Source organism: Triticum aestivum, chromosome 5D (genome assembly GCF_018294505.1).
Source record: "Triticum aestivum cultivar Chinese Spring chromosome 5D, IWGSC CS RefSeq v2.1, whole genome shotgun sequence".
NCBI classification, from domain to species: Eukaryota; Viridiplantae; Streptophyta; class Magnoliopsida; order Poales; family Poaceae; genus Triticum; species Triticum aestivum.
Window position 1 is genome coordinate 115381337 of NC_057808.1, and position 13783 is coordinate 115395119.

Here is a 13783-nt window from a genome sequence, read left to right on the forward strand (position 1 = left end):
ATATTATTAATTATAAAGTTAATGCAATTGATCTTACACCATCGTCTAAGAATATATCATCCTTCGTAAGGCATCCGAGGCAAAACGTTTCCGAAAAGGACACGAATAAAAACCGGCTCACTGCGCCGCGCTACTGGACCGGCCCACCTCGGGCGCAGGCAAGGTGGGCCTATTCGGGCGTCCGTCGGTGTGCGCGAGTGTCGCGTTCGTGGGCTGCTGGGGTTTATCCGAGGCCGTCACCGGTTCGGCTTCGGTCGGAGGGGTTTGCCGTTCCTCAAAATAAAAAAAAGGCCGGAGAGGTTTGCCATTGCCATTGCTTTGCCTTCTCCGGCCGCTCTTGTGCGGTCGTGCGTTCGTTTTTTCCGCTTCTCGAGGTTCCGGCCGTGCGGTCGCTGTTCGGTTCGGTGGGCGGTCCCGCAGCTGCGCGGGGTCGCTTCTGCGGGCTTGGTCGCCGTCGGCGGCGGCTGCTCGGTCGTCGTTGTCGGCGCGGTCGCCGGTCCTCTTTCTTGCCCCGCCCTTTGTTCTTCGTTCGGTGCCGTCGACGGGCAGGCGGGCCGTCCTTGGTGAGTGCCTTCGCTTCTCTATTGTATTTTCCCTATTGATTTGGGTGAACAGATTTGGGCTCGATAGCGGTGGGTGTTCGTTCCTACTATTATATTCGGTATTGATAGGCAATTTAGGGATTTTTTGTTAGGGGTTTGTGCATTGCTATTTGTCTGTGCATTGTTGGTTTATATGTTGATCCTCGTATCTTTAGGCCTGCATTCACATGTACCAGACGCCGCCATACCCAGGCGCAGCGGAGGGCGCCGTTCCTTCTAGTTTGATGGATACGCCTCTTACCGAGGAAAGAAGGGCGGCTAGGCGAGTTCGCCGGAGGGTTTGCTCCTCTGGCTCGCCAACTTCTCTGAACCATGGCGAGTCAGACGATGCACAAGAAATGAGCACAAATTCCACCGAGATATCAAGCAGTGATTGCTATACTCAGTTGTCAAGTGAAAGTTCAGACGAAGGATGCGAAAATAGAAGCTCAGGCCATCGCAGAAAACGACGCAAGACATCTGTCATATCCTCTGCATCCGAGCAATCAGGTAATGTTGTTTACTTGCTTGCACATCCGTGTCGAACTTTAAATTGCTATTATAGTCCATTTACCTGTGAACATTTTGTACAGGGCAAGACAGTCCTTCTGCATGCGAGTCTCTTGAGTCGGATGATGTTCAGATAACTCCAGGGAAAGATTATGTGTTACCGCAAAGGTGTGATCTATCTGACGCAGAAAAGAATAGAGTAGTTGCGCTTATCAAAGAAATCAAAGCTAAAGTTACTGTTTTTGTGGCTATCATGTTGAGGTCTTACTCTTCATATGTGGTAAGTTCACTGTTCTTTTCTGTTGAATGCACAGCTCACTGCTTTCAGTCTTAACTCTTTGTTGCTTGCTGATGTGCTACATTCATGTTTTCAATATTATTGAAGAATTATATTATCTGCAAACTTTCATGAACTTTTGGAGAACTTATGGATAAAAAAAAAATTTCTTGCTTGTCAATGGAAACAATACACTTTTTGGGTTCCAAGCTTAACTTTGGTATATTATATTTTTTTTGTTTGAAAGTGGCATAACATTCTGTTCCATCTGTGGTCAGACCATTCCTAAGGAATATGCTGCTGTGCACTTTCCACCTGAAAGTGCAACCATCACGCTTCGGAGTCCAGGCAAGAACAAGAAGTGGCATCCCAGATTCTACAAGAAAGGAACTATGATCAAGCTTACGGGCAGTTGGTTACACTTTGTGCGTGACAATGACGTGCATGAGGGAGATATCTGCATTTTTGTACCGGCAAAAGGTGGAAAGCCATTCATGTTTACAGTCCATCTACTTCGCAAAGAAACAACTGATTCTCAAACTGAAGTTTCTCATGAATCTTCGGAGTGTGAGGACTCTCATGGTCAGCCGCCCTACATTTTACCATATGGAGCCCGTCTATCTCCCTCTCAGAGGAGTGCCGTTAAAAAGAAAGTGGACTCCATCCAATCTGAAGTTCCAATTTACGTGTCAATCATGACAAAGAGCAACCTTGGTTCCAGACACATGGTAGTAAGCTAATTCCTTTTTAATATCGAATTGTTACCTTTTGATCTTTATTAACTTTTATGAGTATATGATTCTTGACCTTCCTACAAGAAACTATATTTGGTTAACTATATAACTCCAAATTAAACCTAGAAATACAGTTTCTGATGTTTTAATGGAAAATTATTCAGTCTGTGACTAAAGTCTATACCATGTATCTAACTATCTATCTATGGAATACCAGGAATTGAGTAAACGATATGCCGCTGAACATCTCCCCCACAGAAATGTAACTTTGATGTTCCAGTACATGGGAAAGATATGGAATATCAATATGTTGTTTCATGATCGGAAGTACCCCAAAAGGTGGTACCTTATCGGAGGTTGGTCCAAATTTATCTCTGACAACAGTCTGCGATTAGGAGATATCTGTCTCTTTGAACTGAAAAAGGACGAGAAGGAGCTTACCGTGATAGTCCATCTACTTCGCAAAGAGAGTATTGATCACCCCTCTGGTGTAAGTCCTGTTCTGGACTCGAATTATGTGAGGGCAAGCACAATGATTGCCTCAACAGTGCATGTTGGGGAGGAGCCAGATGACGGTATGACAGTATTACACAAGTATTAGTACTATAAAAATTCACATATTTTATTTCTGATTTATGCGAAACCTTGTTCAGAAGAAGAAACCGCCTCTTCAGGGCGTGAAGAACAAGGATTCGATGACGAGCCTATCGAGCATAACTATTCCGAGGGAGCCTCTAAGGTCTCCTATATGCTTTTCTATGCCAACTTCACTTCTCTTAAATATTATGTTTGATATTCCTTAATAACATTCTGGTCCTTTTAAACATTTTGTTGAGTCGTTTTTTGTAATATCCTGGTTCGTTTCTCTTAGTACAATATTTCCATGTTCATCAGACGACATAAAAGTTGTATTGTCAATTTTTTTGTACAGGCACACATGCCTACTGCTCCATGCTCAGAGAGTAACGCGTCTGGAATCAGCCCGTCACCGGAAGCTAGAGAGCAAGCTGCTGGTTGTTCAAAGTAATTCACTTAGCCATGCATAAATGCCTGTATTCATTTAATTACTAGATGCTACCTTGATGTCACTTGGCATGCATTTAATAGCCTACTCCCTCCGTCCTCAAATAAGTGGACGTTTAGCATTCCAAATTTGTCCACAAAAGAGTGTACTTTTATCTTCTCGATGCACTTTAAAGTAGAAAAAAATGCTTCTTTTTCATCACACGAGAATCAAACCCAATAACATTCAACACATGGTCTCCACATTTTTTACATGCACTTAGCTCATTGGAGGTGATGGAATAAAAGAGGAGAGAGGTGGTGGCTTGCACCTTCCCAATGCATTTTCTACTCCACGCCATAATTTGTCTTGACATTTCTATATGTACACTTATTTGAGGATGGAGGGAGTAACTGATTTTTTGATCACCTTATGTTTGCAGCAAAAGTTTTGCAACAGAATTTCCAAATAAGCCTAGCTCCACTATGGAACACAACAGGATTATCCACACTGACAGAGCGGCAGCATCAGAAGTTATTGGTTTGTCAGACTACAGGATCCACAACAGTTGTGATAGTATTGATTCACAAGGAGGAGAGTCTCTTGCTGTTCAACAGCAATCGAGTCCTAGTCCTGGAATTGGCAATTCGGTTAATCCGGTATGGGATAGCTTGTTCTCTGGAACACCTTCAAAATGCTGTTTTTGCTTGTTTATATAATCCTCTTATTTCAACAGAGCAGGTGTTCTATTTTTAGAAGTTTTTTTGTGCAGTGTCGTGTTTCTAGCATATGAGTTTTGTCAGAGCAGGTGTTCTATCATATGCAACAGATTTTTGAGTTTTGACCGTGACACATTCACAACCAATGTCGTGTGTATATAAGACTAGCAATATTGAACCTCCAGTAAAGTCTCCATGAGCTGTGTTGTTGATAGACGGCAGATTAGTTGTTTATAAGTTCTTGTTCTTCGTGACATACCAAAATACGAATTTAGGAGGCTAATATAGTATATGGTCTTTTTTGGCGTTCAAACATAGCAATGCGAATTTAGTTAGTCAGTCCCTTCCCAGCATTGCACAGCATAGCCATCAAGCTAGAACTGTATGTTGTATGTTCCTTTTCATACGGAACACTCTTCGGAGCATGACTTTGCCCATTTGTTTGGTTGTACTTAAGTTGTGGATATTCTGTCTGGTGCAGCTTACAGTTTGTCTATCTCTCAGGGTCAGTGCTGAGCAGTGTTCATGTTTTAATTGGTGTTAATTCAGTGCTTCGTGGAGCCCTGTGGTGTACATTTCCTATCATTCTGCAAGTATTTTATTTTCATGCTATTGTATTGTATACTCCGTACGTTCCAGAATAATTCATTGTATGACATGTATCAGGATTCTTCAAGTGGTGACCATAGAAGCGCTGAACGTGTGGAGGGAGAGAGTGATGTTGCTTTACAGTCATTAGTAAGAGTTACAGGCCAGCAGGTAGGCGATGCTGAAAAGGAAGTTAATGCCAGCGGTGGAGAAAATAGTCTTGCAGATCTACCTCATTTAGAGCCTCAAAATGTGGCAGCTGTGCCCAGCCAGGCTGCCTTGCCCATGCCTAAAGAAAAAACTGATACTCAGACAAATCGATCTGCCCAACCAGATGTAGCGCAAGCACAACCTCCACAAGGAGAGGTAGAGCAAGCAGGTCTGTCTGGTGTGGCATCGCCTCAGCCTTTACAACCAGCACAACTTGCGCAAGGAGAGGCAGAACAAGATCTATCTGGTGTAGCCTCACCTTCACAACCTGAAACCCGACCGTCAATATCTGGGTTTGTCGAAACTCGGTCCAATCTTGTAACTCAGTCTGTCGAACAAAGTATAGCACCCGTACAATTTCCACAAGAACAAGCAGGTCTGTCTGGTGTAGCATCTGCTCAGCCTTTGGTGCCTGAAATGCAGCCATCAACCCCATTGTCAAATATTCCGCTCGAAAGAGCACACCCGAATCGGGGTCAATCAAGTCGTCAACCAGAGGCCGCAGCTGGTTCTGCCCAGCCTGCACAACTCTTTCCGGCGCCGTCGATGATGTTTAATCACCCACCAATTGGTGATGAACCACTGAAAAATGAGCTGCACAGGTTACGGTTACACATTGACTCACTTGATAAAATCTATGAATTAAAGGTTTGCATTCTTTCCTCTTGCTTACATACATCTTGAGTTTGAATTTGTCATGCTAATTCTGGATTCATCATGTTCTCATTGATTCCACTTTCACTTATGAACAGCAATCGCAACTTCAGACAGAGTGCAGCCAAGAAATTGAGAAGATAAAACAAAAATATGATTTGTTACTTGAGGAACAGGATTCTGTTCACCTTGAGCAAATGAAGACACTTGATGGTTTATTGGAGAAAGTTGTCTTCCACCAATCACTAGCTGCCGATTTCCGAGCCAAATTCATATCACCATCTGCAGCACAAGGTAATCAATATAGGCAATCATATTTGATGTGTAGAGAAGGATTTTGTGAGCCAAATTTCTGTTGCCACGTCTTATTTTTATCGTGGGTTTTGGATTCGAAGATTCTGTTTTCCTCTCTACATATTTGTTTTCTGTTCTTCAGTGTTTGGATGATCAATTATGTTTATGCTTTATTACTTTGTTTTCATAATGAGTTCCTGAGCGCAACTGCCAAGCGTGTATGCTTGTCAAGTTGTCATGCTCTCATGGTTTGAATAGGCTCGTGCTGAAAATAGTACTACCTCCGCCCCGGTGTATAAGTCATTCGCGTAGTTCCAGGTCGACAATTTAACTATCTAAATATGTATTATATGTGACAAAAAATATATATTTAGAAACTACATCCGTGTAGAAATCTAGTGATATACTTTTCATGACATATAACACATATTTAATTCCTCAAATCGATGACCTAGAACTACGCGAATGACTTATACACCGAGGTGGAGGTAGTAACAGTAGTTGTGAATTAAGTTTATCCTCACAGATTTATTGATCACTAATGCTCATTTCTTTCTTTGCAGCAAAAGCCTATAGCCGTCCAATTCATCAGACACCTCAGGCTTCTCAGCAAGCACCCATGAGGCCGCCAGGTATGACATCGACTTCGCCGCCAGCTGCGTGGTCATCAGCTGGTCGACCAGTAGTGCCGGGAGGTGCACAGCCATCACAGGTGGATCGACCATCAACGCCGGCATCATCACAGGCGCCTCGTCCGCCATTGCCATCTACACCAGTAGTCCGGCTTCCCATAAACCCTGGCAACCTTGTCAGAACAACAGGTGCCCCCATGCCTCGAGTTCCACCACGTGGAAGCCATGGAGTTCCGAGTGCACCCGCTCCTCATCTTCAGTGCAGATTGCCGCCACGGGCGCATTCCACGGCCCCTGCAAATCAGAGGCAGCAGCAGCATGCCACATCTGTAAGCCCGCAGTCTTCACATGCAGTTCCCCCTGTGAGCTCATCACCCTTGCCGCCGTCAAGTTCACAAGCAACTCACCATGGTTCGTCGACTCGGATGGATGTGGATGTGGTATGCCTGTCTGATGATGAGTGAGGAAGAGGACCTAGACTAATGGCTAGAGAGTAGGGGTAGGGGAGCCTGACAAGGAATGGAACCCATTCATTCGGCTCCATGTTTGTGCACCGCCGTAGTACCGCGCCCTGTATATGACCGTCCTTACCTTCTGTTGCTGTAAATTACGAACCACCAGGTGTTAAGAATGTGTACTTGTTCGTCCATGTTTAATTATGGGTCCTCATCTCATCCTAAAATTCTTATGTTATTAATAGTTGTTACGACATTGATAAATTTGATACACCAATGACCCAAGAAGGAAGCAAACTCCACACAACAGAGCAAGCCATTCTAATTTAATTTATGAACAATCATGAAAATCACCATATTTATTTTGGTTTCCAAAGTTTTACCTGAACTATCTTGCCTTTGCTGTTTTTTTTTCTATTTTCACTTCTAAAAGGTCCCATGGCTTTCAATATTTTACTCGTATCTCAAAAACAAATCACACGTTTTTTAAAATGAAATTTGGTTGCTGAGAAAGATTTTTTTTACTTGTTTTATGTACTCCCTCTGATCCATATTAATTTGTGTACTAGGTGTACCGGCCAAAGCCATTTAAAAAATTGTAGATCAATGCTGTACAACTCAAACTGGCATTCAACCCTCACATGCTCCCATGATACCAACTTACAAATTTCAAATTTAAACATCTCAAAAAAAATTCTGAAAAAAGCATGCATGTTTAGAACACATGTGTCGACAACCCCTAAAAATTTCAGATCAAAATTCGAAATACACATGGAGAAACAAAAATGACAAATTCAGACATGATTAGTGTCATTTCTGCTTTTATCTTCTTTTGACACTATTCATGAAGATTTGTCTTTTTTGTTTCTCTGTGTATATTCTGAATTTGGATCTAAATTTTTTTAGGGGATGATTCGCAAAATAAAATAAAATAGGGGATGTCTACATATATGCTGTGAACATCCATGATTTGTTTCGGAATTTTTTGAAACGTCTAAATTTGAATTTTTTAAGGTGGTAGCATGGGAGCATTTATGGGTTGGTATCACCTTATACGTCCAGTGATACCAGCCATTTTAGAAGACACCCAAAAAAATGAGAGAGAGAGAGAGAGAGGGAGGGAGGGAGGGAGAGTTTCGAGGGCACTGCGCCTCTGTCTCAATCGATTGAGAATTAATATACCCTGTCATTTTTACAAATCGATTCATATAAATCAAAAAGATGTTCACCGTGTTATGAAAATATATTTATCTAGTAAAGATGGTAATATAAAAATATGTTCACCATGACATAACCTGTTCATCTAGCGCAAAAAAATACTCCCTCCATCCCATAATGTAAGTGGGACGGAGGAGTACTAGTGTTTTCTCTCTTAGTTTATGAAAATATGAAATCTTGCACTGATCTCAATGTTAAATCGGTGGTCTTCGATGCGACTAAGATTTAACTAATTCTCAGGCGAATGAGAATTAGCATATGAGATAAGAACTAGTTTCTGTAAGTAGAACAAAAAAAATGGACACAAACCACCCTGTACAAATTAAACTATTGCAATAACAGAATGCCAATACAAGAATTAAGAATATAACCACCGTTATTAAAAAAATCTCTGTGCTTTAGGAAATCCAATCTTTGTGGTTCATTCCTGTGCCCGACTGCCAGCTCTTAGAAACCATTAGATATGTCTTATCTGGGTTACTTTGAATTAGATGACACAATTTAATCCGACCCTTTCTAAAAGAGGTTCTAACTCAAACCTCTCTACTATCTAATAATGTCAAAGCTAGTATTTTAAGTCTGCATGTCTCAGTTAAGCAGAAGTGCACTTGAAGCAGGAACACAAGATCGAAATTCTTTCAGACTTATGAAGAGCAGCTAGTTCAGTAAAATACAGATTGCATTCGCGTGCAATACTTGGAGCTTCTTTTATGAATTTACAAGACATTAACAATTCAATATATAGTACATCACAAACCAAACAATGCCGTCCATCACCGCTGACAAATTTAACAGAAATGTCAAAATAGCATGACTATGTAAGTGTCAACTATAGTTATATATGTTACTCAGGGAATCCTTTAAGATCTGATCAATGTCGTTGCAGTGCCAGTCGTATTGTTCAAACAGATGGTTCTGCTCCCAATGCTAGCATCTCGTGACAGTCGCTCTCTCTGAAGCTGACATGCCTCGAGTAAATAGGCTCATCTGTGAAAGCGCCTAAAGCAGACACATCAAACAGATGGAGTGAAGCATCTGCAAAGGAAGTATCAGTGAGTTTGGAACTTGTTCTAGGGATTTGCTATACAGAAGAATGCATACTACTCTAGCCGAATCATGTAATATCATCTTGACAAATAACATAGGGAGGTTGTTGATTAAAGAGGGGGAAATCGACAAAAGCTTTGGGCGTTGATGCACCAAGGAGAAGAAAATGCTACAGGGGGTATTTTATATTTGCAAACAGAAGATTAAAATGTACTGAGTAATTACCACTGGGTACAAAAGGTATGTCATAGTCCTCATCGACCATTGTCAAGGATGCTTGCTTTAATAACACTGATCCTGAAAATTCGTCTGCAGCAGGGCAATGGAGCGTGACTGAACCTGGTATGTCATTTGCAGCGGTGCTTCCATGGTATTGTTCGGAGCCAGAACCAAGGTAAACACTGATGTCAAAAGACGCATCCTGGGAGAGTACGATGCACATAATGGTATCAGATGACAGATTATAGACCAACTGAGTTATTAAACATAGAGGAAATTTTGGGCCACCTTTGAATGTATTCTGTGTTCCTGTTTTGAAAGAGATGGTAAGAGCCCTCCCATCCATTAAAGAGAGATGGCAGGAAACAAAGCACAACTTTTGCAAACAAAGGAAAGAGGATATTCTATTGCAGTGCCAGTTTGAGCAATCCCCCCGGTTTCAAGTAAACGAGGAAAGTAAAGAAGAAGCTAGCTACATATGTGCCTTAATACTTGCTCTATTTTTTCCCGAAAAGAGAACTTCCCTTGGGCTTCATAGCCAGAGTATAACAAAGACAATTCTGTACAGAAGTAATTCTGATGAAATGTACTACAAAATCACAAAAATAGTATAGTCCCGAGTAAGATTGGGAATAATGACAATTCGCTCTGGAGGATATGAAAGTAGCTGAATTGCATTACAAATATACTTTTTGCAGGACCTATTATATAACAGCATTACTTACTTCTTCATTTGGTGTCACTCGTATGGATCCAAGCCTTTTTAATGTGCACTGCTTGGGATGACTGCCTGAAGTACCTTGATGACCATCAGCTTCATGAACATTTCGCTCTGCACAATCTAAGTTTTCATGCCAATAAAGCACTTCAGTTGCTTGTTAAGAAGTTAATATTGTTGTCAAAAAAGATGACAGGCATGTGGACAGTATTACTCTGTTGATGTCCTTGCATAAATTTAGGTTCCAGCATGATCGACCCTTGGGAAATACTCTGGTTGATTGGTCTTGGTTTTCCATTATCCATTACATAATCAGGCTGAAGGTTGGTCCAAGTTTCATATGCAACTTTGCTCCATTGTTCCACCCGCCCCTGCAAACGTGAACCCCGATAAGTGTACATATATTTCAGAATATGTTTGTGAAACCAAAGCAAGATTAACAACCTTTTCATCTTTCTGCAACACTAAGTTCGGAACTTCGAGGCCTTTTTTGATGATAAAGAAAATATTCACTGGCCTGCATCCTGAGATGCACACAGCCAAGAACTTCATGTACCCAAATTATATGTGCATGTTATAAAGTGCATTGAGATAGCTCATAGCTGACTGATTGAGGTTATACGTTTGCGGAATGTATCTGTTGTTTGATCTTTTGTCAAAGTCAACAACTGTCATGAGTAAAAAAATACTAGATTTCCAAAAACTAATGATAATTTGTTATAAGAAGAGATGTATGTCCATACAAAACTTATTTATTCTGAATTCTGATGCATTTCTCTTGTATGCATGGAGCTGTTATGTTAAAATGGCAAATTCATTATGCACAACCTGCAATTCAGAAATTTCTAGGAGAAGCTCAAAATAGTATGAGAGGAACACCTGCATCCGTTGATTGAGGTCCTTGAAGGGAGTGTACTGGTCACTGGATGTGACTCCAACAATCCTATAGAAACAGTTGAAGAACAGAACAACATCATGGCCTTCCACGATGAAAGAGTAAAGCTCCTTTCCAGGATCACACTTTTTAGCATGATCAACAATAGTCGTCCATACTAGCTTTGTGGCCTTTTTGAGAACCTAAATGCAGCGGGAAATAAACTTAACTTGCTATCATACTCAGTATCAAAGTGAGCAAGTAGTACAGAAGGAATTCATTTCTTACTTTGCGGAGAGTATGTTCATCCTTGTAATATGACGTCAAGAAATCCTTCACAGAAAAGATGCCACTCCCTTTGAGTGCCTCATGGAAGACACCATCCTTTGAAATTTTCTGCAGGCGCCAAACATCATCATCCAATGATGGAATGGCATGCTTTTGGGATCCTGCAAGTACAAGAAATAGATTGATCACTAGTTTCAACATCGCAAAAAAACTAAGTTAACACAAAATCAAATTTTAAATCCAAGCCTACCTTCTCCGCGACGATCCTTTACTGTGAAAGGTTCAGTTACCCCTTCTAGGATCCGTTCACCAAGCTCGTCAACAACCATTACCCCAAGCCTGAACTTGCCACTCCTCGTGAACTTGGAGTTATCAATAAAAGTAGCGTCACGGAGATCAGCCTTGCCATTCTTCAGGCTAAGCTCGAGCTCTCCCGTCAGCACTGCCCCAATTTTGTCCCGTGGACGTACGATATGTCTGCTGAAATTCTCTAATGTCCAGCAATCTTCATTATCTATGTTGAAGTCGCCATCGAGAACAACAATTTTGATCTTGGCAGAAAGAAGGCGATGAGAATTGTTCTCTTGTTGGTTGTTGTCCTCCAGACATATCTTGAGAGGATCGCCATTTGCTGCGCGGATTCCCTTCTTTGTGAAAATTTCATTACTCAAGCCATTCAGGAACCTAAGCTTGTATCTTGGAGGCTGGTTTTGGTCAACCACCGTTCTGCACAAACTGTGTAACGCAGCACATGAGAAGGTCAAGGCAACCATAAATGGTATTTAAAGGGCAAAAATTTAGTAAAACAAAAACTTATATTATTACTACTATTTTATGGTTGGACAGAAAAGTGGTGTTTGTAGTCAGGAAATGGTACCTAGGAGCACGGCTTAAGTAGCCTGTAATCGCTTTAGTCACCGCTTCTGGTATCTGTCAAAAGGAAGAGGAAAACTTTGAGTGGTTGACCTTCCGAAAAAGTCCAGAAATTGCCATAATAAAGTAAACTACTACCTCCATTCCTAAATATAAGACGTTTTGGCAGTTTAAATTGAACCAACAAAACGTCTTATATTTATTTTTTTAGGAACAGAGGGAATACAAAAGAACAGGATCACGAAAGACTGCTATCTTCATAGTATTATGCATCACTAACACCAATAGCACCCTCTGTTAATGAAACATATAGCACATATCCTGTCATCTTGATTTTGGTTTAAACCAATTTCGACAGCCACTGGAATTAGCTAAGGTTTTCAATTTGGCCGAAGATCCAGCATTTTCGTCTGGATCTCACTGAAATGAAATCACCGCAATTTCCAGAAAATATCTCTTTGCAGAATGTCAATGGAATTTGAAATTGGCCAACCTACTAAATGGCGCCTAGTGTTCCGTCACATCAGATTGCATTGCAGACAAATAGGTTCCGTTCAATAGACTAGTTAGTGAACCGCGTGCTACTGCTACATGATCAACGAAACGGTCAATCAATATATACCATGTAGTTTATCAAGAATCTTCATGGAGTGTGAGATGATTGATTACCCGGCTGATGGCAGACTCAATCACGGACTCAACCGCAGCCTCCACCCTCTGCACGCAGTTGGTGACCATCTCCTCCAGATGCCTGCATCCCCTGATCTCTCTGCAGAGTAATCAATCAAACGGTCAATATCTCTTACGAGTCGAGAGTTGAGACAAGAACGGATCAAGAAAGGGACGGAACGCGAGGGAAAGAAGAAGAAGAAGAAGAAGACGGGAGACTCACAGGTCGAAGGAGCGACACCTCTTCTTCAGCGCTGGCGAACGCGCCGGCGACGGGGAGTCCCCTCCGCCGCCGCCCTCCAGCGGCCGCTTCGCCGGCATGGGCGGGCGCTAGCTAACTGGCTGCTCAGCGCGGCGGGAATCGGCTGCAGGTCAAGCCAGGTAGTCTCGCTCGCTCGCTTGCTTGCTTGATTGCTGCTCTAGACTCTCTAGTCAATGTCAATGTGTGTGCTTCTGGTGAGGTGGGGAGTGGGGAGTGGGGAGTATCGGCGCTCGGCGGTATGTTTATATATGGCCCCGCTTGAGACGGGAAGGGAAATGTTCCGCACTTTTCCTCCTCTCCCTCTCCGGGGCGGGCGAGGCGAGCGACGCGGCCGGGGAGAAGATTCCTAGGAGAGACGCGGCCGGGGCGAACCGATGTGTGATATCTTCGTCCACTAGGATCCAAGTCCTCAACTTAAAATTGATGCTCACTTTATTTCTGAATTTATTTTAGGTTTTCGGTAATGTTTGGTAAGAGCACCTCCAACAGACGCACGGTTACGAAGCGTGCTAATTTTTTTTGCAGCGCTGAAATAGCGTTTTCGCACGCTAGGCTGGTGTTTTGCTTTACCAGAAGCGCTATATTTCACGCCGTACGTAGCGCTTCAGCAGGCGCGCTAAATTACAACTAACACAAACAACACTTCTCATTCAACATAGAAAAACACACACAAATAAATCAACAATAAATAGTTCAATTATTGTTAGAACTCAAACAAATAGTTTATCTGCAATGCAACAAATAGTGCATGACCACCATTTCTCAATTAGATCCTTTTGAAGGTCATCATGCGTTTCACCACGTCGAATGACATGACAGGAGGCAACAAAGCGGGCCACCCACGCAGCCCTCCTTCGCACTCGCACGGGATGTCCCATCAACTCATACTAAGACCCCATGCTCATTCTCGATGATCATGTTATGCATGATCACACAAGCGTTCATTGTGTACCAAATG

The 13783-nt window shown here is 42.1% G+C and overlaps 2 protein-coding genes across 2 annotated transcripts; one reads left to right on the forward strand and one right to left on the reverse strand.

Moving 5' to 3' along the window:
- The first annotated feature begins 283 nt into the window (after positions 1 to 283).
- On the forward strand, positions 284 to 6858 carry LOC123119773 (uncharacterized). Its single transcript, XM_044539695.1, has 11 exons — positions 284 to 563; positions 758 to 1091; positions 1175 to 1371; positions 1647 to 2096; positions 2320 to 2677; positions 2756 to 2841; positions 3034 to 3125; positions 3548 to 3764; positions 4491 to 5270; positions 5375 to 5570; positions 6134 to 6858. The coding sequence occupies exons 2-11, from the start codon at positions 770 to 772 to the stop codon at positions 6664 to 6666; spliced, it is 3231 nt and encodes a 1076-aa protein (XP_044395630.1). The 5' UTR covers positions 284 to 563; positions 758 to 769; the 3' UTR covers positions 6667 to 6858.
- Positions 6859 to 8499: 1641 nt separating this feature from the next.
- LOC123119774 (calmodulin-binding protein 60 A) lies at positions 8500 to 13084 on the reverse strand. Its single transcript, XM_044539696.1, has 10 exons — positions 12787 to 13084; positions 12564 to 12663; positions 11899 to 11951; positions 11272 to 11756; positions 11022 to 11182; positions 10739 to 10936; positions 10074 to 10230; positions 9867 to 9982; positions 9148 to 9343; positions 8500 to 8910 (listed from the first exon to the last, which is right to left on the reverse strand). The coding sequence occupies exons 1-10, from the start codon at positions 12882 to 12884 to the stop codon at positions 8777 to 8779; spliced, it is 1698 nt and encodes a 565-aa protein (XP_044395631.1). The 5' UTR covers positions 12885 to 13084; the 3' UTR covers positions 8500 to 8776.
- Positions 13085 to 13783: the final 699 nt, after the last annotated feature.

Excerpts from the sequence above, each read along its gene's own strand:
- LOC123119773 (XM_044539695.1), top strand. The coding sequence starts at position 770 with ATGTACCAGACGCCGCCATACCCAGGCGCAGCGGAGGGCGCCGTTCCT. Across the intron at positions 2,678-2,755 it reads TGGGGAGGAGCCAGATGACG|AAGAAGAAACCGCCTCTTCA; the intron begins GTATGACAGTAT and ends AACCTTGTTCAG. Across the intron at positions 5,571-6,133 it reads ATCACCATCTGCAGCACAAG|CAAAAGCCTATAGCCGTCCA; the intron begins GTAATCAATATA and ends CTTTCTTTGCAG.
- LOC123119774 (XM_044539696.1), bottom strand. The coding sequence starts at position 12,884 with ATGCCGGCGAAGCGGCCGCTGGAGGGCGGCGGCGGAGGGGACTCCCCG. Across the intron at positions 11,183-11,271 it reads AAAGGATCGTCGCGGAGAAG|GATCCCAAAAGCATGCCATT; the intron begins GTAGGCTTGGAT and ends TTGTACTTGCAG. Across the intron at positions 9,983-10,073 it reads TATGCAAGGACATCAACAGA|ATTGTGCAGAGCGAAATGTT; the intron begins GTAATACTGTCC and ends ATGAAAACTTAG.